The sequence below is a fragment of the Pelodiscus sinensis genome, chromosome 2, assembly GCF_049634645.1.
Source record: "Pelodiscus sinensis isolate JC-2024 chromosome 2, ASM4963464v1, whole genome shotgun sequence".
Taxonomy (NCBI): Eukaryota; Metazoa; Chordata; order Testudines; family Trionychidae; genus Pelodiscus; species Pelodiscus sinensis.
The window spans coordinates 86,177,698-86,205,044 of NC_134712.1; the positions used below are offsets into that span (position 1 = coordinate 86,177,698).

A 27,347-nucleotide genomic window follows, 5' to 3' on the forward strand; every position below is an offset into this window, starting at 1 on the left:
ATGGAGATACAGCACCATATGACCCATATATTCAAAGACAAATCAGGAGGAGAAAATGGGCATTCAAAAGGAGATTGTCATTAATCAACTGCCTGAGGCAGGGTTCTATTGCTTTCCTCAGAAAAATCATTAACTTACTAATAGTCTTGGAGCAAAAAATGCAACTGATCTTCAAGAAGTGCCTCATTACTAAATTCTTTTAGTTATATGAATGAACTTAAGATGATTCCTCTTGGATAATCATTCCAACATTTGAATGAATCTGATTGCCTTTACTGAGGTGATTAAGCTGGAAATCTCTCAAGAATGAGCTTGTGAAATTTCTGGTATTTTCTTGCTACAGCTGGTTGGGAACTCTGCCAAAAGGTCTCTTTCTACATTTTCATACTTCACATTTTGGTATCTATCAAAATCAGAATGTTTAAAGACACATGAAAAGTTAAACAAAAACTAAACAGCAACAAAGGTTAGCCAAATATTTTCAGACTTGTGGTGAAAGCCTGAATTGGACTCACCATACCTGTTTCTTCCTTGGCCAATACAATTATGTTTGGCAATGTCTTATGTAATAACTAAGACTTTGATATTCCCCTTTTGAGGAAATAGAGGAGAAGAAACAAAATAACTGGAAAAATATGAGCTTTGGGGAGGACCCATTTTTGGCAGATTCCTGAGGCAGGACTGATGACCTCATGAAATGGACCATGGTGGTTCTGCATGGGCAAAGGGATCTGTTAAAAACTCAGACCAAGGATATCTTGTAGACCCACCACAAAGCTTCCACATTCCCCACACCGACAACATTGTTAGCTTTTCTGCATCAATACCATTAACACCCACTACTGGGTTTGCAAATTCAAACCTATCTGTGGGCGGTTTTCCTTGTCAGGAGAATGTCATTGTTAATATATACTCTGCTGTAGCCTGTACACTATGACTGCATCACTAAGAGTGGTGTGACATCATCTGACATCCGTTTGTGGAGTATTAGGTGTTCTCTTCAAGGTCATGGAAGCTTAGTGTTCACTTGGGCCTGTAAGTATGACTTATTTCTCTCCAAAGTTCATTTTCATAAAGGGACCCCATCAAGGACTTGTGGACACAAAATTAAGGATACTTTTAAAAGAAACTTAAAAGACAACACATGGTCTGGTATCACTTTATAAACTAACAGAACATATAGATGGTATCATGAGCTTTCGTGGGCAAAAGCTCATACCACCATCTATATGTTTTGTTAGTCTATACCAGACCATGTGTTGTTTTTTAAGGTTATCCTGTACAGACTAACTCGGCTACCTCCTGAAACACTTAAAAGAGTTAAGGGTGACTCACTAAACTTTCTATGAATAACAATTGTAGACTAGTAATAATTAATGAAACTATTCACCTGTATTTATTAAAGTCCTGAAAAACAATATCACGAAGGAAACACATTATAAACGATGGGTCCAAGTTACCTCAGTGTAATTTTCTGTACATCTTAGGTGGATTAGCCCCAACTAATGGAAGCTTTAATTTCAATTAGAGGTTCTGTACCAAAGCTCATGGCAAGGCTGTAAATTAGGATATATCAATATTATCAGAGTGGCTACCAGGGCTATCTGCAGGTCCCTGAGGAAGAGGAGATTGCCAGAAGGTACAGGAATGAATGCTTAACTTCCTTTAAAGGCAGGAAAATCCCAAACAGCAATTCAAGGTGATTTAAAAAAATACAAAATAAGATAAATTGTTTATATTTTAAACCTTATTTAACTTTGCAGTGTTGTTATACTTAAGAACAGGATGAAATTTTGGTCCCACAGAAGTTGATGGCAAATGTCTCATAATATTTAGGGTTTTCATTATACCTTAAAGAGCTAGACTTATGGGGGGGGGGAGTCTGAATCACACCATCCATGACCCAGAAGTAGCTCTAAGCAGCACTGTCACAACTCATGGAACACTGGTGGTGTGCCCCAATCTTTGTATTGTACACATTCACGTAAATAAGGCTAACTCCACTTTAAGAAGGGTAGCATACAGCAAACATAGCCTGGTGAAGTTGCTATACTGAGGGGAGTACAAGGACAAAATTGAGTCGAAGTCCAGTGGCAAGACTCAACAGGGGCCGATTTGGATTCATGCACAGTATATGTGGTATTAAAGTTTCTGCAATACTAAATATATAGTTTTTAGTTATGAAGCACCTGTGAACATGGGTGGCACTTTTCTACTTTTTATTTTGGGCAGTTGGCCAACAAACACAGCACATTTATTTTAATCACTGTATTCCTGATCTGTAGCAGAATGACTCAATTTCTGATGATTTCCCACAGAACCATTCTGAAAACTCTTTAAGCAATAGAAACATTGGCTCTTCTTGTAACAATCAGAGTGTCTAAGGAGGAATAGTGTTGTCTTGTAGCTAAGGAAATAGCCAAGGTAACTTCTTGTTAGTCCTGTTCTTTTTATAAAGTAACAATTGTCTTTCTGCCCCTTAACTCCTTGTCAATTTCACAGACTATTGTATTTCTATTCCTTTTAAATATCTAATTACTATATACATATTGGACATAATCGTGAGTCCAGGGGAGTAGCATTACACACCACCTGCTGTGCAGATTTTAGTTGCAGTCTGAAATTTTACTGGCTATTTAGGGATTAACAAAAGTAAGTGAAAACCAATGTGTTAGGATTATTGACATCATGGGAACAGACAGACAGGGATGTGGCCTGAAGTAAGACAGTGTTTTTCTGTTTTCCTTGTTTGAGTTAATAAAATGTAATTATTAAAAAAATAGTCTTTAAAAGGGGGGAATTATTTTTTAAAAGTGAGCACAGTATTGAATTTCGGCATTTTTCCTTTGAGTTCTGAGGGCAGTGATTTGTCCTAGGTCTTCATCCTCCCATATCCATCTTCACTGGGCAACATCATCTTTCCAATTCTCTCTGAAATGGTCCTTGTCACAGACACCTTTGTCAACTAATAGGACCAATTGGGACTTCAGTGTCTCCGTGCTGCTCCTCCCAGCTTGGCAGAATAGCTCAAAGCAAAAAAGACAGAAAGAACTTCCATTCTTGAAATAGGATTGCCAACCCTCCAGGACTGTCCTGGAGTCTCCAGGAATTAAAGACTAACCTTTAATTAAAGATAATATCATGTGATGCAATCTCCAAGAATTCATATAACCAACATTGGGAACCCTGATATTAATGAATCCCTAGTCCCAACTGGTCTAGGAAAGTAGAATGTAGTCCCAGGAAGGAAACACAGATCACTGTTCCAACCTCTTACACCATAAACTTTGTTATATTATGAAGGCTTTGGTCATCAATAGAATAAATCCAGATTCTAATCATCCAAGATAAAACATGTTTTATATCTTGACATAAAAAAACAGGAGCCCCAGAGGACATTCTGAATTTCTCTCTGTATTTTTCTGTAGTTATTATTCTACGCATACACATGATAGAGCAGAAAAAAACCAAATATGTATGAATAAGAGTTTATAGAAATAATCAGCAATTAATGATACAGTAATGCATTGTCACCATAAAAACTACTGCTCTTTGCAGAAGGCTGCATGATACAAAAATAATTATTTGCAGAGAGGTGAATTTCCATTTCCTTAAATACATCTTTACAACTGGACATTTTATAAACTGAAGATGGAGGTTCTGCAGTGCATCAAGTTAAAATTTATTTCTGTCACTCTTGAGATCCTTCTAAACTCTGTACCTCCCTGTCTTTCCAACTCTTTCCTTATGTTGCCCTTCCAAATCCTGCTCCAACAATGGTGCTAGCCTTGATGTACTGTCACCTCTTCTTCCACAGCTCTTCAAGGCTTTCTTCATCTTCTAGATTTAAGCATGAAATACCCTTCTGCACTAGTCCTCAAGGCTGATATGGTTTATCCTCCTACATATCCCCCCCTTTGGCCTATTTCTATCACAAAGATTATAATATCTAACAATGTCTACGTTTTCTAGCAGTGCTGAAAAACTAGCACTGAGTGAAAAAAAATTAGCCATTTGGCACAGCAGGGCAAGGACATCTGTCAAGTAGCAGATTCTGAATATTTGACTGATTCTCTGTCCAGTTCTATCTCAGCCCTAATCCTGGGCAGAGTAATTTCACTAATGAGCTTCTTTTCATTATATGATCCGACAGAAGTCCCCAAAGAATATCCCCCACTAGGGTTGTTCATTCCAGCCATATTTCTCAGTGCCTTCTACACTCGAGGCTGCAGGGAGGCAGTATGGAAATCACCTATCGCACCTTTACATGTTGAGGCATTCCAAAACACTAGATGAATCACCAGCTGGCAAGAAGGAAGCAGTTTCTGCTACCTTTCTGTAGCACAAGTGGTATAATGTGATTAGAGCACGTCTAAGAATCTGACCCTATTTTTTTCCCCCTTCACGACCCTTTGTATGTGGCTCATCATGTTAGATTGTGAGCTGCCTGAGACACTTGCAAAATGTCTAATATATGGCAGGATCCACTACAGTCCAAGTATTACTTAGTATAATATCACAATGCAAGGTCCCTGTGCTTGGCCAGTCCTCAGTAGAGATGGGATATTCATAGAGAGTATTTACTGTCCATAAAACATCTAGAAAATATACGATTCATCATGCTATCCAGCAATGAAGAAAAGGATTCTTAAGCAGGGAGCTTGTTGCATGTGATGAGGCCCATCATGTCCTTGCTTGTTTGGACGACAACCTGGGACAAAAGCCCTCCAAAGAAAGATGTTATCCAGAACAACACATGCCTTGGGCTACTACGCAGTTTAAATAATACAGCCAAGAGATTACTAGAATACCAAGGACAAGTATCACCCTTTCCCCACAAGAGCAAGTCACTCCTATAGCAAAAAAGACCTAAAACTTTAATAGTAGTAGAGAGGTAGCCATGTTAGTCTGATCTTGCTAAAACAAAAGGAAAAACTATGTAGCACTTTAAAGACTAACAGATGGTTTAATAGGTGATGATCTTTCATGGGCCAGACCCACTTCCTCAGATCATATTCCAAAAGAGCTCTTTCAGAATAGGATTTGAGGAAGTGGGTCTGGCCCATGAAAGCTCATCACCTATTAAACCATCTTGTTAGTCTTTAAAGTGCTGCATAGTTTTTCCTTTTGCTAAAACTTTAAGGGAGTTACGTGGGTATTATTTCAAATTATTGTTAAGAGTGTTTTGAGATGTTTCATTATTAATATACATCTTTCTTGGGAAATTAGTGTGAGATCAATAACAATTAGTTACATCTGTTGCTCTTTTAGGGGCATCTGTTGTTCTTTTAGCCTCCCCTAAAATCAAGTTAATTAGCAAACTCATTAGTGCAGTTTTGCAGTGATAAGCGAGGTGTTGCAGCAGGAGATTCCCCCTTTGTCTCATCTGAAGTACTGCTCTGTAAGTGCTTGACGTGCTTTCACTGGCAGAGGATAATGAATAAAGAACAAGGGCAGCAGATAGGATCCATGTAATGTGAATCCACTATTTTTCCCTACCACAGAGGCACTTAGATACCATGCTGTTAAGTACAATAATAGTGCCTAGAAAAATTAGAAAGAGGACACAAGGAGCACAGCGCTTACTCCATCCATTTAGTGGCTTCATATAAAATGTACAAATGCATTTCTGATTGTCATTCTGATTGGACATCCTTATTCATACTTGTCATCAGTATGGGCCTCTAAGGCAAACTCAGTGGGTTTCTAGTTTGAGAAGAATGTTCCACATGTCTCTAAAACTTACTGATAGGGTAAGGAATGATGGGAAGAAACCTAGAGAATTAATTTGCAAGAAAGAATATTCTACTATTCTGCCACAATGCATGTTGTATCTGTTGCACTATTTTTCCTAATCATTTTTTTGATTCCCCATGTACTTTATTCTCCTTGTATAATAAAGAAGGGATAGGCTGGAAACTTTGAATTCAGATCCCAGCTCTTGGGATGTTCATATGAAGAGTTCTGGGTGGGCCCAGGGAAATGGGAAAAACTCCCTCTCTCTTGTAAATATTCAAATACTCCAGACATTATGACTCTATCAGTATTTTGTATAATTAGAGTGAAAGATTACTAGACTAGTCACGTGATGCAGTGCTTAGATTCATTCGGTGAATATACTAGGGTTACTCATAATTTTACAAAGGAATGTTGGAAATGACTTGATATAAGTCTTATGTTATTGGATTGATCCCATTTCTTCATCTTGGCAAGCCCTCTGCTATCCAGCATACTAGATACCATATAAATAAGCCACACTTGAAGAAACTGCAGGAAAACCCTACATGCACTTCCCAGCATATTGTTGCATATTTTTCTCAGGATGCTACACTTTGTATGTAGTTTCCAAAATCATTTTAATCACTGTCATTTTGTTTATTAGTCAACCTAAAGAATATATGGTAATGTGATAGTTTCACAATTTTTGTAAATGATATAATCTTGAATTGGTGCACAGTTTTTCCCTTTCAGTAAATCACCCACTTGCCAATGATAAATCAATTATGAATTTAGAAAAAAAATTCTGTATTTAAGAATTTGCAGAATATCTGTTTGAAAGAAACAGAAGAAGTACAGTTTGGCTGGTATGAGGTCAATTAAGATTTGTTCAGTAGCCTGAAACTTACAGCATTAAGTAAAACCTACCTAAAGGGTTGATTCTTCCTCAGTGGAAAAGACCTCACAAACTACATTCTCCTGTGGTCAGAGAACACTGCTCCTACCTCTCTCCGGCCCCCTTTCTCCCATCCTGGATTGATCTAGGACAGTGGTGGGCAACCTGCAGCCCCCACACTCTTGTCTGCCCCCTCTTGTGCTTTGGGACACTGGAGCCCCACAATTCCTACTCTTCCCTCCCCCTCCCAGTATTTTCAGAGCGCCAGAAATTTGCTGATTTGCATTCCTTCCCCCTTCCTCCCAGAGCATGAAGCTGTTTGCAGCTGTTCAAGCACAGGGAAGGGGAGGGAACATGAATAAGCAGATTCGCGGTGCTCCGAAAGTGCAGGGCTCCAATGCCCCAGTGCCTGAGAGGCATGGGGGAAGAGGACAGAAGTAGGGTGCATAGGCCTCAGGTGGAACCCTAGTGGGCTGCAGGCCATAGGTTGCCCACCATTGGCAATCATGCAGCCCACTGAGATGAGGGAGGGCCACTCATGCAGCCCACTCACTAGGCTGGGTAGCCGACTGCTGGTCTAGGGAACGATACCTTTAAACTGAAGATGCAACTCCCGTGGAGCTCTGCCACTGTAGAATGCTAAGGGCATATATAGAGTGCCTCATCTCATTCTCCTCACTCCCAGCATCACCAACTTTTTCAATCTACTTGTCAGGCTTCAGTATAGATGGACCCATTTTGTGTTTTATGAAATGCTGCGTGAAAACTGCATCTAGCACATATCAGCAGACTCTGTGGAATTGCTGCTGTTTTACAGAAGCTTCATACCCTAGATAAAGCAGTATGGTAAAGCCATAGTGCTATATTTTTCAATATCATTTTTATGTTTTTATTTATTTATTGCTATGGTTTCCCAGATCAAAACATTCAAATTCCCCTGTTCTTGAATTTGGTCATGCTTCTTCTCATACAAACATTCAGTTGATGCTTTTATATTTTTTCGCTAGTGCAGGATTTTGGAGTGGGAGTTTCTTAAAGGTACAGTGCAAGAGGGGAAAACATTAGCAGATGAATACAGTTAACATCAGAACTTCTCCACTTGTCTGGATGTAGTTTAACTTAATCTAGTCTGACATAAAGTGACATGCTGGCAAACTGATGTGTTTTGCTAACCAAAGCAGACACAGTATTTTGACCAAAAACAACTCATACATTTCTTATGTGCCCAAGAATGTCAATGTTAACAGCTTTTAAAAGTTCAGCCTTCCGCTCCTTCGAGAGAAATATTATCCCTCATTTGCTCAACAGGATTTATTTTGATGTCTGCCCTTGCATCTGCACAAAGTAAAAGGAAGGAAGGAATTTAACCTGGGAATTGAGTCTTTACATGTTACAAAGAAATAAAAATCCTGTTTCATATGGATCCTCTCTATTTTGTGGATGGGTGAATGTCACTTTCTCTTTAAAATAGCACATATTTGCTTTATTGATTTCCCTTGCAGTGATTTTAGCAAAAAGGAAGTGGTGTGATTTTCATACAAATTAACAAATTTAAGAACTGTTACCCCTTCCTCTTGTAAGCAACTATTAAAATATATTTTGGATAGAAAAGAGAAAAACAAAAACAAAACTGAGCAAATAAAAACCTGAAAAATATATTAAGAATATGATTATCTCAATGAATTTTGGGGATTTTTGCGTGAGAGCCAGCCACTCAAATGAATGGGTCAAACGTATGCCTCAAAACTGAGAATATTACGAATAAAATAGTAAAATACCAAATTTCTTGTAGGATTGGAAATGCTAAAATATTTTCTTGAACCACCCCAAAAACATCTGTAGCTCATTTTCTTCTACTCCTCTATTCAGTACACAAGACACCACCCATGCAGATCTTTTTATTACCACATTTGTGGCTTTCTGCCACTCTCATATTTGTACATCCTCTAATGGCCAACTAATAATGCCACAACGTCTCTTTCTTCAGCTCACTTAAAATTATTTCTTCCACAAAGTCCGTCAGTATCCTCAGATCAAAAGTGTGATTACAAAAAGAAACATGTACTGCTCAGAGATTAGACCATCTACTGCTCGCTTGTCTTCTGATACATTACGCATCGGAACATTATTGTCCATGGAATTTAGAATATAAGCTCCTTAAATCATATCACACATTTATTTATGAGACCAGTTAAGGTTATAAAGTCCAAGAGTCAACTTTTTTACCCATACTGTCAAGTTGCTTTGAATCTTTATTAGGATATTTTATATGTGTATATAATTTTTATTCTAAAACTTTTATTAAGTGGAGGTTAATTGAACTTGGTACTTTACGTTTGCAAAAGCTTAGAATAATGACAAATGTAATTACAGAAACAAACAAAACATGCCCCCAATTCATACATTATATGAGGGTTTTTTTAGCTTTTTGATATCTTGTATCTTAATTCTCTTTAAGTGAAATTCAATAACAAAAAAACCACAACTGCACTATTTGTAAAGAAATTTCATCCAGAAATTCAGACCTAAACTGCATTAACTGCAAATTTTTTACCAGCTTCCAAGGCTGGATTTGAAATAAGTGAAATGAAGATACGTCATTATGCAGCACACTACAAAGTGAATTAAAAGAAGCTTTTCTACCATGTTAACAATGTATTGGTATGTAATAATAAAATTACAGAGCCACATCCTAGTACACAGGTAGTAAAAGGGATTTTCTCCAAGCATTAAAAAAGACGCAAAAGGAAGTTCTATGGCCTGTGTTATACAGAAGGTCAGAATTGATGCCAAAAGACCCCTTCTAGCCTTGGGATCGATAGCCTATGAAAAAGGAGGGTTTAGGTTGCTTAAGAATCTGCTTTAAAAATAATTCTCATAACCTAGAGGGATTAAAAGAGAATTCATACAATTACCTACACTAGCTCCTAGATGGTGCAGAAGAACTTACATCTATTAACTCCCTTTGCTGATATTCATCTGAAGACTTGTATTCCCTGCACCATATGCCCACTTCGATCATCCTCCTAAAGTCAGTAATCCCAACATTACAAAATGTAGTTGTGTTGTAAAAAAAATGTCAATACTATGCAAAGCAGACATGATCTTCAACCTCCTGGCAAACTGGCAAACTAGCTCTCAGTTCAAAGGGCTCTGACAATGAGAAGTACATACACAACACTATCAATCAAGAAGATTTACATCTTCTCTCCTCTGCCACAAATGTGTGATGTGTGGGTATGTATGTTCTGGGTGTTGTACTGCCATTCCCTTAGATTCCTGAGGTCTATCTTCTGGGTTTCTCTGTCTTATCTTTCGTAGCCAGAAAACCTCTCCATTTTCCCAATGATGATTACTCCTACCTAAAAAGGCACATCATCATCATCTCACACACAGACAAACCTTTAGGGCCAATCAAGTCTCCTCCATCCTTTGACTCTTAAAGGATGAACATGGATTTCCCCAATATTACTCACATTTTCCTGAAATTATGTTAAATCATTTTTAATGCTGAAGAAAAATTGCAACAACATGTATCATCAGAAGAGTGTACCACTTGTCTATAAACAATTGAGATAGGTCTCTTACCTTGCATAAAAGTCCTTTGGTGGAACAACTTCCTGAAAGAATTGTAGCTGGTACAGATAAAGTCCAATCAAGTGTCCTGCACTGTATATAGCCATTAATACACACAGACAGCTGAATATCAGCGGATCAAATGCCAGGCAACAGGACCACCATGTACACAGCCCCAAAAATACAAAAAAATACACAGCTGACGTCAAAGATGGCAACATCATACCTGCAAAAAGAAATTTTGAGAATATTAACATTATAAAACATTTATGTTATAGGATTTATTATTCCTAAAACAAGTTTAAAATCACAGTGCTTTTTTGATATTTTGGCTTATTATTACAGGTAACTACTAAGACTGCTCTTAATTGAGAAATACCAGAAAACATTTTTTTTGTTTTGCTTATTCTATAAAAACAACGCTTTCTAAGTAGTTAAAAGGCTTAGGTTTAAATCATTAAGTGTTGGTAAACATTGATTTCACAGTGGTGAAAAAATATTTCCATCAATACTACAATAGAAATGTACACCTAGGCAGAGCAAGAAAAATGCTGCTTGAGAACTTTTTAGAGTTTGATTTATTTTGACATAGGATGTTGACAATTTGTGTTTTAATGGTCATAAAAGCTTTACCTTTTTGAATCTCAATATTGACTATCATTAAATTATTATGAAGTCTAATTCTGTCACACCTATATAAATTTCAATAATTCCTCCTAAACACTTGTAATTCTTAATGCACATCAAGGGCTCTCATGTCCCATGTAGATTTTCTTTTGCACACTTAAACATTTCATTTGTGAAGTTGCTATTTTCACTCTTCCCAGCTGGGACACACATCATGAAACTTTACTGCATACTACAAGAGGAGAATCTGAGGGTAAAGATGGAGAGATACTCCTATCTAAGACAGCAGAAAACCAGACGAAATGACCCAAGGGAGCAACTTGAATCCTATGTAATGGGACAAAGGTATCACCAAATTCATTTCACTGAAGTCAAGGTAATGACACTAGGGATAAATCTAGTTCCATTGTGCTTCAAAAATCTTGACTATTGTGTACTTGAATGGAAGCTGGATACATCCCAAGAGATCTTGGGTTCATTCATTCAAGGATAGTCATCTTGCAGCAGAGTGGCCTGCTATGCCTCAGATGGATGCTGCTTTAAACTGTGTTTAGAACCCTACCATCTGACAGAAGACACCTGATGGATGGGATGAATCAGTGCCTTCTCCTGCCAATGTGCTCTCCTGACCAGCTCTACACACCTCTTAGGTGATGATGTCTCCCTTTGAGTTTCCAACCAGAGTAGGGTTGTGAACTCTTTACATTGAGGGAAATCCCCACTTCCTATTATGTTTCAGCAGTGCCTAGCATAAACCAGGGGTGCCTGCAGCAGCTCTTGCCTGCGAAGGTGTAGGATACCAAAGCTAGCTTCATATATCTTAGTAAAAGAACCTTTCACTAAAAGTAAATTGGTCTATATTCTATTAGCATTATCACATGATTGTAGGCCAAGCTATTTTCTTTCCTCCAGTATATAATCTAGAAGGGTATGTCTACACTACCCCGCTAGTTCGAACTAGCGGGGTAATGTATGCATACCGAACGTGCAAATGAAGCCCAGGATTTGAATTTCCCGGGCTTCATTTGCATAAGTGGGGAGGTGTACCAGAGGAATCCTAGTCCGAACTACACGGGGTTCGAACCAGCAGGGATTTAAAAATGGCGGCTCCCCGCTTATGCAAATGAAGCCCGGGAAATTCAAATCCCGGGCTTCATTTGCACGTTCGGTATGCCTACATTACCCCCCTAGTTCGAACTAGCGGGGTTGTGTAGACATACCCGAAGTGAGTAGGTACCATTTTCATTATTCATATTTTTAACGGCCAGAAGGCTCCCTTTTGATCATCTAGTCTGATCTCCTGCATAACGCAAACCATAGAAACTCATCCAGTAAATCTGCATCAGGTACATAAAACTGTTCTCTCTTTTAAATAGATATCCAGTCTTGATTTAAAGTCTTCAGTGACAGAGAATCTACCACATATGTTGGTAAGTTACTCCAATTGCTCATTACCCTTGCTGTAGTAAGTAGCCTAGATCCACTGGATCTCATTATGCCTTTTTCTGCTAGATTTGAAAAATGTCTGCTATCAGAAAAAAAACTTTTTCCCTGGCAGTTACTTGCAGACTGAGATCAATTCACCTTTTAACCTCCTGCCCCTAGCTAAGCAGGTCAAGTTTCTTAAATATTGCACTATATAATATCTTTTCCAGACCTCAAATCATTCTTATAGCTCTTTTCTGGGTCATTTCCAATTTTTCAACATCCTTTTTGAAGTTCAGGCACTGCTTCTGGACAAAGTAGTACACTAACATTCTAATTAAAATACAGAAGTAATATTTCCTCTATTCTCCTTTATAGTCTTTGCTTATTCATCTGTAGAATGCATTTACCCTCTTAACTAAAGCATCACACTTGGAAACTCATGTTCATCTGGTTATCTACCATGAACCCCAAGCCCTTTTCCGAGTCACTACACTTTAAGTCTCCCACCTCTTAGGTGTGACCAAAGTCTATGTTCCTAGATTTGTCTCTATTAAAATGCATGTTGTCCAAATAAGCTCACTTTACTGAGTGATCCATATTGGTCTGCATAGCTCACCTGTCTTCAACACTATTAAGCACTTCACCAATGTTTGTGACACTCTGCCACAAATGTCACCAGAAATTTTCCTCTGTTTTATTCTTTGGTAAAAGCATTGAATAGTATTAGAAGAACAGACACCTGCAGAACCCCACTGGAAATACCCCATTAGGACAGTGGTTCTCAAAGTTTTTGGCCTGCAGCTCACCCTACTCAATAAAACTTTCCACAGACTATCAGCCTACCTCCCATGATGCCAAAATGTGTGCAGAAGTGGGATGGAGGTGCGAGGTCTGTGTGGGAGGGTGCAGGAAAGGGCTGGAAGTGGGAGTCTGGGCATGAGGGGCACTTACCTGGCTCTGCCTCCCAGGCACTGTCACCTGCTGCTCCCATTGGCCAGAATTCCAGCCAATGAGAGCAGCAGAGAAAGCTTCCAGATAAGCGGTTTCCTGCAGTGCCATTCCCACAAGCAGGGGGAGGGGGAGCAGCAGAGCACAGAGCTGTTTCCTCCCCCACAAGCTGGATCTGTCCTTGAGACTCGGGGCACCTCCACCTGCAGTAGAACCTGACACAATCTCACAGGGGAGTGGGGGAAGTGCAGAAGCGGGGCTGAGCCTCGAGTCTGCAGCCCACCTGCAAGACAGTCAGGGACCACTAGTGGTCCATGGCCCGTACTTTGAGAACCACTGCGCTAGGATGATATTTCCTCTTTTACAATTATTTTTTCATGATTAATCAGTTAACCAATTTTAGCCATTTAATGTAGATTATATTAATTTCATATAGTTCTAATTTTAATCAGAATGTCTTGAAGGATTAATGCCTTACAGAAGTCATCACAGTTACCTTTATCAACCCATTTTCAAGTTTCATAAATAACAATACCAAATTGGAATATTTTTATTATAGAATGTGTAACTAACCAGAGATTAAAGATGAATGATGTTTTGTGTTTAATATTGTGTGGTGTGGTGAGAGAGAAAAAGAGAGAGAGAGAGAGAGCACAAGAAAAAGATAGTAGGAGACAACACCTGGTCTATTAATTCACATTTCACTTCTTGCCAATAGCGTGCAGCCTGTCACATTTTGGTCATAATAACAACTTCAAAATCCATATATGGAGAGAGTGAGCCACTTAGTACTAGTACTTAAATACATAAATAAAAAATTAAGGAACTCGGTTTATTTTTGTGCCTGCCAAAAAGCTAAATTTAAATAAAATGCAGCAATTAATTTCCCTTCCAAATTTCCATTGTTATTCTACAATATGCCAAACTGCTGAAAACTCATTTGTATAGTGCATAATATAAGACAGTGTTTCTCAAACAGTGGTATGAGTACCCTTAGGGGTACTCGAGAGAAGTCTGGGAGGTCCGTCAACACTTGAAATTTGGAGAAAACTGAATTTTTGTTTTAAGTTTTACAGTGCTTTATTACTTTTGTACTTTTTACACCCAAAAATGTCACTGCCCGTCCAGCTATGATTAAGTTGTTTAAACAAAAGTGTTGCAATAGTAGAAAAAAAAAATCTGTGTGTCTGAAAACTGGAGGTACATATATATATATATATATATATATATATATATATATATATATATATATATATATATATATATATATAAGGTTGAGAAACCTTTATAAAAAAAGGTTGAGAAACACTGTCTAAGGGACTCTTGATTAACTTTTCCAAAGCACCAACCTGTTGAACCAAGTAAAATTGTAACAACAACTTTTCCAGCGGTGGTTATAATGTTTCCAATAAACTCTTTCAGTTTGGAAGCCAGTGAGGCAATTCTGCGCAACAGTTTTAATTTTGTGGTTTCTTCAAATTCCTCTTCACTATATTCTCCACCATCCAAATCTTCTTCATATATCAGTGCATCATCTGGCTCTAATTTTTCTCTTCCAACCTTAGAAAGAGAGAGGAAAAAACAATATGATATGTTTTTTATCCCTAAGACTGCCACCTAAGACTTCTCTTAACAAGCAAGTTGAATACAGGCAGTCCCCGGGTTACATGGATCCGACTTACATCGGATCCCTACTTACAAACGGGGTGAGGCAACCCCGCACTAGCTGCTTCCCCCCAGCAGACCAGGGAGACACGAAGCTAGCGCCCCCTCCCCCCCCCCCCCCAGCAGACCAGGAAGACGCGGAGCGGCTTTTCTCAGCAGACACCTCAGCTTGAGAATAAAGGACTGAGGGAAGTGAGGTGTGGGAGAATAAAACTGAGCTCTGGAGAAATGTTTGGCTAGAGTTTCCCCTACAGTATGTACCAGTTCCAACTTACATACAAATTCAACTTAAGAACAAACCTACAGTCCCTATCTTGTACATAACCCAGGGACTGCCTGTATATACTTGAGTGAGATTTTTCCCTGGCAAATGCAATTCAGCTGATTCCTCGGGCAGGTAGTCCAGTTCTATATCTCTCTCTTCAACACCCTGATCATTCAACGTTGTCAGATTTATTGATTAGATTTTGTCCAGTCTCTTTGGGGCACAGATCCTTAGCATTATTTCCAGGCCCTGACCAAAGGTGGCTCCCTAGATTCTATTGGTCAGGGAAACTTTCTTCTTGGGATTATCACCATTCCCTATTGCAGCTTTTTTCCCTCCCTCCATATGAACCCAGAGTTTATCTATTGGATGGAAGCCTACGCCTTTTCCTTGATCTTTCCATAGATTATTTAGCAAAAGGTACTGGCACAATGAACAGCCATGACAGCTCTCATTAATATGCTTGGACTCCAGAAAAAAAAATCTAGGCCTTCCTCCAAACCTAGATTAAGGTATAATGAAACCATACTGCTACCACCAAACCTAGCTTGCATAGCAGAGAAAGGGAATTCTGTGCATGTAATTCTAGTATGGATATGGCTATGAAAGTGACCCTCTAAAAAGATTATAGCAGTATGCTATTACTATAAAAGCAAAAAAACCAAAACCAAATAAAAATGATCACATACAGAAACATTACAGTAAGCAAGTTTTCTGATTTCTTCAACATAACCACTGATTGCACTATATGGGTGTGTCTAGACTACATGCCTCCTTCGACGGAGGCATGTAGATTAGCCAGATCGGAAGAGGGAAATGAAGCCGCGATTAAAATAATCGCGGCTTCATTTAAATTTAAATGGCTGCCCCGATCTGCCGATCAGCTGTTTGTCGGCAGATCGGGGGAGTCTGGACGCGATGCCCCGACAAAGAAGCCTTTCTTCATCGACACAGGTAAGCCTGGTTTCACGAGGCTTACCTGTGTCGATGAAGAAAGGCTTCTTTGTCGGGGCATCGCGTCCAGACTCCCCCGATCTGCCGACAAACAGCTGATCGGCAGATCGGGGCAGCCATTTAAATTTAAATGAAGCCGCGATTATTTTAATCGCGGCTTCATTTCCCTCTTCCGATCTGGCTAATCTACATGCCTCCGTCGAAGGAGGCATGTAGTCTAGACACACCCTATTACATAAATGTGACTGAGTCAAATTCAACAAAAGAGTGTCCAAATTGATCCCAACATCCATCTTCTACTTTGTTTCTGTGATGTTACTCAATTTATCCAGCTACAAATGTGTTCACAGAGTAGCCTTTGCATCTGGGGATGGTATTGAGGTAGCAGGTCCCACCGACAGAGAAGAGAAAGAGATGGTGAGAATCCCAGAAAGAGAAAAAAAGGGAGTGGTATATGTGTTTGGGCCAGGGAAATAGAATAAAAAAGCTGGGAGGGAGGATCATAACACTCGGCAGATGGATGGAAAGACTGGCGGGCGGAGGGGAGGGGAAAGAGATGTACCTTGAAAGCTTAAAGAGAGATGGAAGCCAGAAAGGGAGAGAATGCAAGAAAGATAATGAAGGAACAAATAATATGAGAGGGGGAGAAGAGAAAGACAAATTTGAAAAAAAGTTAAGTAGCAATAAATGATAATGGGTGGGAAAGGAGAGTTAAATAATGAAAAAAAAAACCAACAGAAAAGACACTTGCAATAGGTAAGTAATTTGATAAGATTTTGTTGTGGCTCTGGTCCCGGGAAAGATGTTAAATTTCCTGACAGAACAGAAAGATATGCATCATTGAGTGAAGGGGTCTTAATCACCTGACAAAGAGTGCATCTGCATTACTGAGGGGAACAGCCATGAATATAGTGGAAGGAAAATAGATTAATCCACACACAACATAACAAACATATTTAAAAAACCCAAACAATAAAAGGGTCAGGTCATCAGCTTGCGTCACTTGGCATAGCTCCATTTGTTTCACTGGAGCAACTAAAAATTAAACCAGCTGAGCATCTGGCCCAATTACTTTCTTTTTTGATAGCTAGGGACACATGTGAATGTTATATCTGTAATGACTTCTCAGGAGAACAGGATTTTCACATTTATTATGGCCATTGGAAATGACAAATTAGACAACATTGACTGGGAGGCTTCCAGTGGAAACTGCAGAACTATTATCCTGAGTATTTAACTCTATGGAATACTTCATTACAATTTTGTTAGGTGGACTCCCCAAGGAAAAGAAACTCCTTCTTGTTCCATTTCACCTTTAAACTTTGTGCCAACTTTCTCTTCCCATTAATATTGTCTGTGACTGCCCAGAAAGAGCCTGTTCCATCTAGAGCTTCTATTTTGCAGACAATGAAATATGTATTAAACACTGTAGAGCTGGTCTGGGAAATCCTCTCAGACACATCCGGCTGTTTCACTAATTACGTCCATTATGAGTGGAGTACGCTGGCGTCACAACCACTTTGTCATCGTCACAGTTCGTTCTCATGGCTTTCAATAAACAAGGTTAATAGCTCTAAAGGCAAGGCAATCATTAGGAAGCTGCAGTGTGCACACTCAGCAAGCACCTCGGGGAAGGGAGGGGTTAGCATGGAGAGGAATTACTATTGTCTGCTGCCCTTGCTGGATCTCATGTCTAGAGAGCTCTCTAGTTGATGCTACTTTACTTGAATAATTAACCACAAAACAATGCTGCAGTTCAGCGAAATGCTGCATAATATTCTTCCTGCCGCTATCGCTATCTTAATGCAAAAGACACAGAAAAGAATTCAGTGACAACTTTCTTTGTATTGCAATTACTAGAAGAACTCCCTTAGTCCCATTGTGTTCAGTCCTGTTTCCAAGCTGGCTCTAACAATATTTCCTTTTAACTTGATCATTATATAGCTAATTCTTACGTGCATGCAAAACACAAATATAATCAGTGGAAGTTCTGGATGTTCCAGTATGTGGGATTGAGCTTCCAATGTGCATAAAGGAGATCATCTTCAGCTCTTCCATTTATTTATCTGTATCTATGGAGACACTGTTTACGACAAAAATTAAAATATAATTTCAAAGCAACTGGTATTACAAGGGAGACTGGCAGACGTTCGATACAGATGACAATGCAGATTAAAACAATGAGCTCAAATGGAAACTTTTGAAAACAGTTTTTGTTTGTATATATACAAATTATGCTTTTTACTCGAGAATGGCATGCCTGGTAATCTGAGAATAGACTTTTGGGCTAAGTGACTCCCTTGGTGGACTTAACTATGTTCTCAAAGAATGTTTTTAATTGATATTCCTTAGTCAACATCTGTAAATGTTGATAGTATTTAGCTACCACAAAGAAGTTCATTTAGGACATATCTGTTGGTTCTCAGGCTAGATTTTCCAAGAAATTGCAAGCTGAATCATCACATCCCCTGCCAATCCTGGCAAAATCAGTACCCAAGCAGTACAGCAGTTTTCTAAGGCTGTGTCTACACAGCAGCGTTATTTCACAATAACTGACAAAATAAAGACCTCATCTATACACAAGCAGCTTTTAGACAAAATGTCGAAATAATGTTGAACTGGAGGCCTGCTTACTCCAACTCCTGTAACCCTCATCGTAGGAGGAGCAAGGGAAATCGGGGGGAAGAGTGCTCTGTCTTGAAGTAACTGCTATGTAGACAGCTCCAAAAGTAAAACAAAGCTATTTCGACCACAGCTACACAATTAGTGTAGCTCAGGTTGCGTAGCTTATTCCAAGTTTAACCCTGCTGTGTAGATGTGCCCTAAGAGAGCAGAGGAAATTTTCTTCTGCTATGAAGAATTTGGCATAGATGGATCTGCACAGATGAATGTGCGTAAAATGCCTTGAATATAAAAATCATTACATGAAAGCTATTCCTAAATAGGAAGATGCTATACACAAACTAAATTTCATTGCGAGCTGAAAAGAGAGCTTAAAAAAATTCTATTCTGAAAAAGCACATTCACATATGTGCAAGAGCAGGAAATAAAAATCTGAAGACAGAAAAAACACAAAAGTCAAACAAAACAAAACAAAAACAAAACACACTTACCTTGACGTAACCCCTCCCCCTCCCAATCCAGTTAAAAACTGGCTTTGAGGGAAAATGAAAATTTTAAAAAAATACCAAGTAAACTGGAGGGAATACTCAAGACAGAGGAAAAAAGGAAAAGGAGAAAAGAAAAAGAAATGAGGAAAAACCCAAGGTGATTAGTGAGGAGAAGAAGAGAAGTTGCTTTGTTGCATAGGTGAAGGTAAAGAAGCTTTTTTTCCTCTTTCTTCTCTCTTCAAACCAGTCTCAGCTGCTAAACTCATCCAGTGAATAACTTCCTAATTCCTGCCAAAACTGGTCTTTTGGTTTCTCTATAACAAAACAGGGATTGTGGTTTTTCCATTTTGAGAGTCTGGTCATCCTAGAGTGGCACCTCTTAGTTCTAGTCAACCTGATCCACACTCCGTCATACTCCCCTTTAATCTGGCATTGAGACATGAAAGGAGAGAAGCACTAGGAAGAAGAGTCTTTCTGGACTTACCAATCTCTGCTTACAAGTCTAATTTACACCTAACATATTGTTTATAATGACAACTGGGAAACTTCTATTCTTGTTTTCTCAAATAAAAATGAAACCGATTGTTGAGGTTGAGCACACTGTGAATGGACTAAGGTTTTTTACTTCTACCTGGTGATGTTTTTGTTGTTTTCATATATTGCAAGATATGAACACATTCATCATAAAATTGCATTATTCTAAGGCAGACTGCTCTGCAAAGACTTCACCCACATGGGTCAGCCTGAGATGACAAATTAATGCTGCATGGAGCATAGCTAGAAAAATACTTTTACTTCCATAATAAACCTCTCCATTCAACTAGTATATAACATTTTAAAGTAATAAAAATGTGTCTTCATGACCTTTTCTATGTAGAATGGGGCCCCATAACATTTTTTATAAACAGACTAAATGCAGTTTAGGTTTTTCAGCTTTGAGCAACTCCCAGGATTGTTCATTGTACAAAACACTTTTAAAAACTGCCAAACAAAGATAAAGCACAGGCAGAGAAACAGTTTTGCTTCTGTGGCAGGAACTATCATGGCTAGGGCCAGAATATCCATTAGCTACTTTGGGAGGGAGGGGGACTGCTTTAATTACATCTAGCTTTTACATGTTTCATCTGCTACAGTATAAACACTAACTGAGATATCCTAAATCTATCAATCTATTTACTAACAGGCAACCTTAGTCTCAATTTGAATTCATTCTTGTACCAGAAAACCTTTTTTAAATTTACCTACAACTAAAGACACTACATATGTGTATACAAAGAACAGTCATTCAGTGACTTTTGGACACTAGAAAGGACATAACTCTAACCCTTTACAAATCTCATAGTTGTCGTCATTGCAAATTCTACTAACCAGAGATGTTATATAGGAGTATCTCAAAAAGTTCTGTGGCTCAAAATGGGGGGGGGGGGGGAAGCGGGGAGAAGCCTCTTAAGTTTGCTACATGTATTACACTATATGACCTTTTGAATCTGCATAATGGCACTGGAAAACCCACAAAAATAGTGTCTCCTGAGAATTCAGGTGCCTCCTCCTTCAAATTAGATAATAAAGACTGCAAAAATAACCTCTTTTGCTGTATTTTGATGTTTCCTCCAAGCCAAAATTAGCAAACAGAGTGAGAAAATGAGAAATAGGGTGTGTGTTGGGGGGGGGGAGGGTTATCTGAATTTATCCAAACCTCAAAGTTTATTTTGAGTTTTGAACAACTATGTCAGAATCAGTTTTAATGCTAACTGTGATACCAAAAGATTATGCATCAATTTATGTGTACCAAGTGATATAGACAAACAGGAAGGTAATAGCAGGGAACACAATTATAAACTTGATGTCTGAATGAATGTATTCTTGTTTGAGAATGTTTGGATTGTAGGCTATACAGAAGTGCAAAATATACTTAAGACAGATATGGTGAGTACTAAGATGACAGGAATTTCTGAGTTCTAATTCTGGCTCTTGGTGAATGCCCTAAGGCAAGTTGCTTGAAGTGCTATTACACTCTGAAAAATTGCAATGTAAAAATGGTTCCTTCTTATTCAGCAGACCCCAGTGAGTCAGAGTGTTTACTGGCTGAAATAAACTGTTGTAACATTAAAGCCCTGTCAGCTTTACAAAGCCCACTCAGTTTAGAGAGAGAAAACTGTATTCTACTCCTTTTAATTTATCATCAGCAGAATTCTTAACTAAATTCCAATCAGCTATGCTTATGCAAACTCACAGAAGATAACGGGTTTCCACAGATGTCTTAAGAGAGCAGAACACACAGACAGTGGTAGTTACATAAATATGATGGAAGGCAATATTTGACCTGAAGAACTTTTATTACCAGTAAGGATTCCTGACAAGTTTCTTTTTCAAAGCAATTTAACTCAGATCTCCGCTTCCATTTGCAGAAAAAGATATGTGTATATTTTATCTGGAAATAAGTAACACATGGAGAGCCTCAAAATGCCATTTTTATAGTGACATTTTTCAGACTACAACTGCATTGTCATGTTTTGTGTCTGTTGTTCTACATATAAAATAGGGTAAATATGTATTTTCATTTCCTACCTAATGGGGTGTTACGAGGATTAGTCAATCAAAACCTGTATAGCCCTACACAATTGTCAGGTGTAATTGATACAGATCATAGCTAGTAACTGGATTAATTGGAAAAATTCTATTTAAATAATGTTTACATCTCAACCATTTGGTCAGGAAATCTTACACCACTAAGTTTGCAGGTGAAATCCTTGCTTCCAACACTTAGAGTGCATCTACACTACACCCAAAACTCGAAATAAGATATGCAATTTACGCTATGCAAATTGCATATCTTAATTCAATTTTATTTTGAAATAGCTTATTTTGAAATTTGGCACCCAGCCCTGCCTGTCCAGGGGCATGTGGCACCTATTAAGAACTGCCAGTTTTTTTGAACAGCTGACGGTTCTCTCTGGTGCCATGGGCACCTGGTGAAGGGGAGGAGGAGACTTCACGTGCTCCCGTATCTCCAGCTCTCAATTGTCCTGGGGGTGAGGGAGCAGCAGAGCGTCTGTGGATTGGGTCAAAAGGCTTGGCAGACTGGATCCGACCCACAGAGGCTGTATTGCCCACCCCTGGAGTACAGGGTCTGGGAGGGGGTCCTAACCTTGGGTAGGAGTGGGGTGCAGAGATTTAGGCTGTGACTAGGGACAGCACATTGGGGTGGAGGGCTGAGGAGGGGCATAGGAGGGGAAGTGTCTGGAAATATGTCTGGGGGCTGGAGCAGGGGTGCAGAAGGTTTGGGTTATAAGATAAGGGCACAACAGGGGGCAGAGGGATGAGGGAGAGAGAGCTTGGGGTGCTAGAGGCAGGCCCTTGCTGGGAGACCTTATCTAGGTGGCTCTCAGCCAGCAGGTCCCTGAACCAGGGACCATGCCCCGGTACTGCTCACTGCAGATACATGAGCCATGTGCTGCAAACACTGTGAGCTGGGGGGAATGAGAGGAAAGGGGGCACGTCACATGCAAACAGGCAGCTGCTATTGGTCGGAAACTGTCCAATGGGAGCTACTGGGGGTGGGAGCAGTGTGAGAAGCCTCTGCCCCTTCCCCAGGCTCTCAGCATTCACAGAGGCACATGACCCTGCAGCAACTGGCTTTACTGAGTGCTGAGCGAGAGCAGGGCAGGTATGGGGCCAGCTAAGGCTCACACAGGTGGGATCCAGTACCTTGGCAGGCCAGATCCAGCCCACAGATCATATTTTGCCCAGCCCTGATGTAAGCTGAAGGAGCTATTGAAGTATCACAGACAATTATTGCACCTAAACACCTCTTAATGACTTAGGTACGACTGCGAGACAGATCAGGCCTTTACTTACGTAGAAAGTGACTGAGGCTCTTGATTTTAAAATGTATTGGGAGGGCAGTAAATGACTGAAAGAACAGCCATCCCAAATTTCACTTCCGGCATTAGCAACTGTTTGCTCATTCTGGAACCTAAATCAATGACTCATGACAGTAGGATTCAGTACCTATATTGATGGGGAATCAAATACAGCATTTATCAGTTTTCCACCCCTCTTCAACACAAATGGGGACAGTCTGTGAAGGATAAATAGAAACCAAACAAATCATAAGAAGATCATTCTTCCTAATCAATAGTAATAATTTTCTTAATATTGTGGTTTATATATGGGATTTTTGTAGCACTCTTTCCAAATATTTTTAATTCTCCTGTTGTTCTGTTTGGTGATTTTGACAGTAACATAAAATGGTATTTCATATCCAGTATTGCTGGCAGGCTCCTTGATGCACAATGTTGCCTAAAACTCCCTTGGAGTGATGCACAAGTCTAACACTCCCAGAACAGACCTATAGCTAATTGACACAGTCAGATCCTCAATATTTTCAAGGGAATTAGATGTAAAATATTGGCCCTATTGAAAGCAACTGCAAAAGCTCCGCTGAATTTAAATGGCTCATGATTTCACTCTATGAGGGAAAAAGTAAAACCATCTGCTGAGGACACACCCTGCAACCCCTTACTCGTGTAATGAATAATTTCTCATATAAATAATGCCATTTAATATTCATAGAGAAGAGAGATGAAAAACTGGAATTGCAACTTTTAAGAGGATTCTATTGAATTTGTCCATTTCTCGATCTCAAAATATTCCTTGTTAACAATTGTAGAGTGCTAAATGTTTTCCTTGCAATAAATCATGTGAAGTATTGAATACTTAGCTCAGAGGGATAAACTGTACATTGAGTAGCTGTTGCAAAGAGTTTAGAACTCTACTATAAAGCCTGAAAATCAGTTATAACAGGCCTAGTGCAAGTGTTGATAAAAAATTAAAATATTATGATCAAACAAAAAAATTCAATGTGAGATACAAGTCATGCATGTTATAACCAATTATCATTATCTTTCAAATACTCAATACCTTTTTTCCAAAAAGACCACAGACGCTTTAAAAAGATAAGTACAGCATCTAAAAAATGCAGCCATTTTGCTAAAGTAAAGAACTGACTAGCATATAGCAGGCAAAATGTAATCATTTCCTTGTAATTAACTCATCCCCATGAGACTTGCTAGAAACACACCCACTTAGTGATGATTCCCCATTTACACATTCTGAGACCTGTCCTTTAGATAGTTTTTTTTCATTTTAGGATGCGTCTACACAGCAGGGTTTAACTCGAAATAAGCTTTGCAAATTGAGCTACATCAATTGCGTAGCTTATTTCAAAATTGGGAGAGTTTACACTTATTTTGAAATAGAGCACTCTTCCTCCAACTTCCCTTACTCCTTGTACAATGAGGCTGTGTCTACATTGGCAAGATTTTGCACAAAAGCAGCTGCTTTTGCACAAAATCTTGCCACCTATCTACATTGGCTGTGAGTATTTGCGCAAGAACACTGATGTTGTATTGTACAAAATCAGTGCTTCTTGCACAAATACTCCGACGTGCCCGCTCAGGGATAAGTCCTTTTGCGCAAGTGTTTGTGCGCAAGAGGCCAGTGTAGATAGGCAACATCAATTTCTTGCGCAAGAAAGCCCGATGGCTAAAATGGCCATCAGAGCTTTCTTGCGCAAGAGAGTGTCTACACTGGCAAGGATGCTTTTGCGCAAAAGCAAATCTTTTGCGCAAAGGCACATGCCAGTATAGACGCTCTCTTGCGCAAATATTTCTAACAGAAAAACTCTTCCGTTAAAAGTATTTGCGCAAAATCATGCCCATGTAGACCCAGCCTAAGGGTTGGAGTAAGAGAAGTTGGAGTAAGAAGTTCTCCAGCTTGACAGTATTTCAACAAGATTTCGAAATAACTTATTCTGCATCTACACAGCTGGCAGTTATTTTGAATAACGCTAGTTATTTCAAAATAATGTTGTTGTGTAGACATACCCTTAATGTGAACCATGTATTCTAGATGTTGTAATCGATATGCCATGTTACTAACCCAAGTGCCTTACAGAAGTCTATGTGTATTATATCAACACTGTTACAGTTATCAGCCCAATTTACCATCTCATCCAAAATGTATCAATTTAGTTGGACATATTTTCCATAAACCCATGTTGACTGGCATAGTCTTCCATAGTCTCAAGAAAAACAATTTTTAAAAATATCTATTAAACAGCATATACCGTCTCTGCATTTTGGCACACAAAATCACCATCTGCTTCAGCGACTGTTATACTTTCAGACACAGCTGAGAAGTTAACATTTCTCTTTTCTTTTCTCCTCCCCTCCTTTATACTTTTTTACTGGCATTGTGCTTCTCTGAGTTTGCAGTCTGGGCCCTTCTCCAGCTAAATTCACCTGCTTTAGATTTTCTGAATCCTAATAAAAAAGGCCTGCAGACACATTTGCTCCAAGTGTGCAACCATTTAAGGGTGGTAATGAGTTGGACTGCAGTCTGGTAATTGGCAAACTTTTATAATTCATGACTCACCACTAATTAAAACCATACTCTATGCTTGTTATGGGGACACCATTACTTACAAATAATTGAGTGCCTTCCACTCTGTTTCCAGCTCTTTGCAGTACTGTATTCCTTTTTTATTCGGGTACAGGTCTGTTTCTCTTGAAACTGGATGAAGTAATATGAATCAGGATTTCCATATTTTCATTGATCCTTATTATCCTTAATCCCTTAGGTCTGGATTTCAATACCTTTCACGCATTGAATTGTACCTTACTCTGTGAACAGTCTTGCTGATTTTATTGTAAATATTTACCACCATGGAGTAACACACTACTCAGCATGAGGAAGGGTATCACAGAATTTCTTGATGATAAGTCTAAGAGTCTCTCATGTGGTGTGGTGTGTTTAACTTTCTTCAAAAGTGATAAGGTGACAAGAGATCTTTACAACATCTGATTATGAAAAAATATCAGATCTTTTTAGATGTACATTTTATTTCGGAGAGTAGATACATTCTTTGTTTTTTACACTGCTTATATGCCCTGAAAACAGAGAGAACACTGAGTGTATTTTGGACTTTTACAACTACATGCCCTAAATAGATAAATCTTCAAGACTGGTTTCTGGGTGCAAGTCAAGGTGTTTACTTTTGAAGTTATACAGTCCTCTTTGGCTTGGGACCTGGTAATCTGAAATACTTCCTATCTCCTCAGGTACTGTGCAATTTGGAAAATCAGCTGATACACTGTTGATGTGATATCTGGAGACAGGTGGCAGGGATCCCTGACAGAAGTTCCTCAACTCTGGAATTTGTTTAAAGTGTTATAGCTATATACCCCCAGTCTGTACATTTTGTGGCACTATGCTAGGCTTATAATTGTTCCAGAAGGTTTTATTTGAAGGGTAAGATAACAATTTAAATCAATTAAAGACCCAGGCCACTGTCCTTCCTAAAACATGATCATCACTAAACCAGAGCGGTGTTGAAGACCTGGTGTATTGATTTATTTAGGTTTCCTGTTCCAACACAGTCATCCAAAACATAAATCCAAAATATTGATTAAAAACACCACAAATGGGGCCAATATGCAAAAAATTAGGGATCCTTCAAAACCTTGCAAACTCAGACACTCCCTGCAGCCAGCACAGCTATGTAAAGACCCCACTGTTTGTAGCTGATTCTACTGCATTTTATGAACATTCTAAGTAGCAAGCATAACTACACAATGTTTTGTGCAGAACCCCAACAGGTGAAGTTGATAATATTTTAAAAAAATGTTTAACTTATCATTCACTAATTTTTACTTTACTTTAAAGACTATATAGGTTGTTCTGCTGTGAATGAATTGATGGTGAAAAGAAATCACTGCTGTGTAATATATTAATGTATAGTTTCCCACCTACATTCAACTATTTATATGGCTAATTTTTCAACTCAAACATAAAAACATAGTCACTGTACTTTGTAATATATGTAAATAATTTATAATATATATAACATTAGTAATGAATTTGGTTGTGTTTTGCTGTAATGACATAAAAAGGTAGCCAAATAAGTTCTCTCTACCTTTAAATAAAATCCTAATAGCTAATTGATATGCCTTGAGGTAGTCCATGTATGAAAGATCCCATTTAAAACCTCCATTCTGTTCTATTTAATCAGTATTTGCTAGTATAGCTTTACTTTACATTCCAGGACAATTACTATGTAACCTTTTTTACCTGCCATAGCCCAGCTTCAAATCCCCTT

General features: G+C 38.8%; 1 protein-coding gene across 12 annotated transcripts in view; it reads right to left on the bottom strand.

Moving 5' to 3' along the window:
* The window catches only part of PIEZO2 (piezo type mechanosensitive ion channel component 2), a 423,840-nt gene that overhangs the window by 146,852 nt on the left and 249,641 nt on the right, over positions 1 to 27,347 (bottom strand). For all 12 annotated transcript variants that reach the window (XM_075920992.1, XM_075920988.1, XM_075920987.1 and 9 more), the window contains 2 exons: positions 14,542 to 14,752; positions 10,202 to 10,415 (listed from right to left, as the gene is read on the bottom strand). In XM_075920992.1, the coding sequence (XP_075777107.1) occupies positions 10,202 to 10,415; positions 14,542 to 14,752 (425 nt within the window). The remainder of the gene's footprint in view (positions 1 to 10,201; positions 10,416 to 14,541; positions 14,753 to 27,347) is intronic.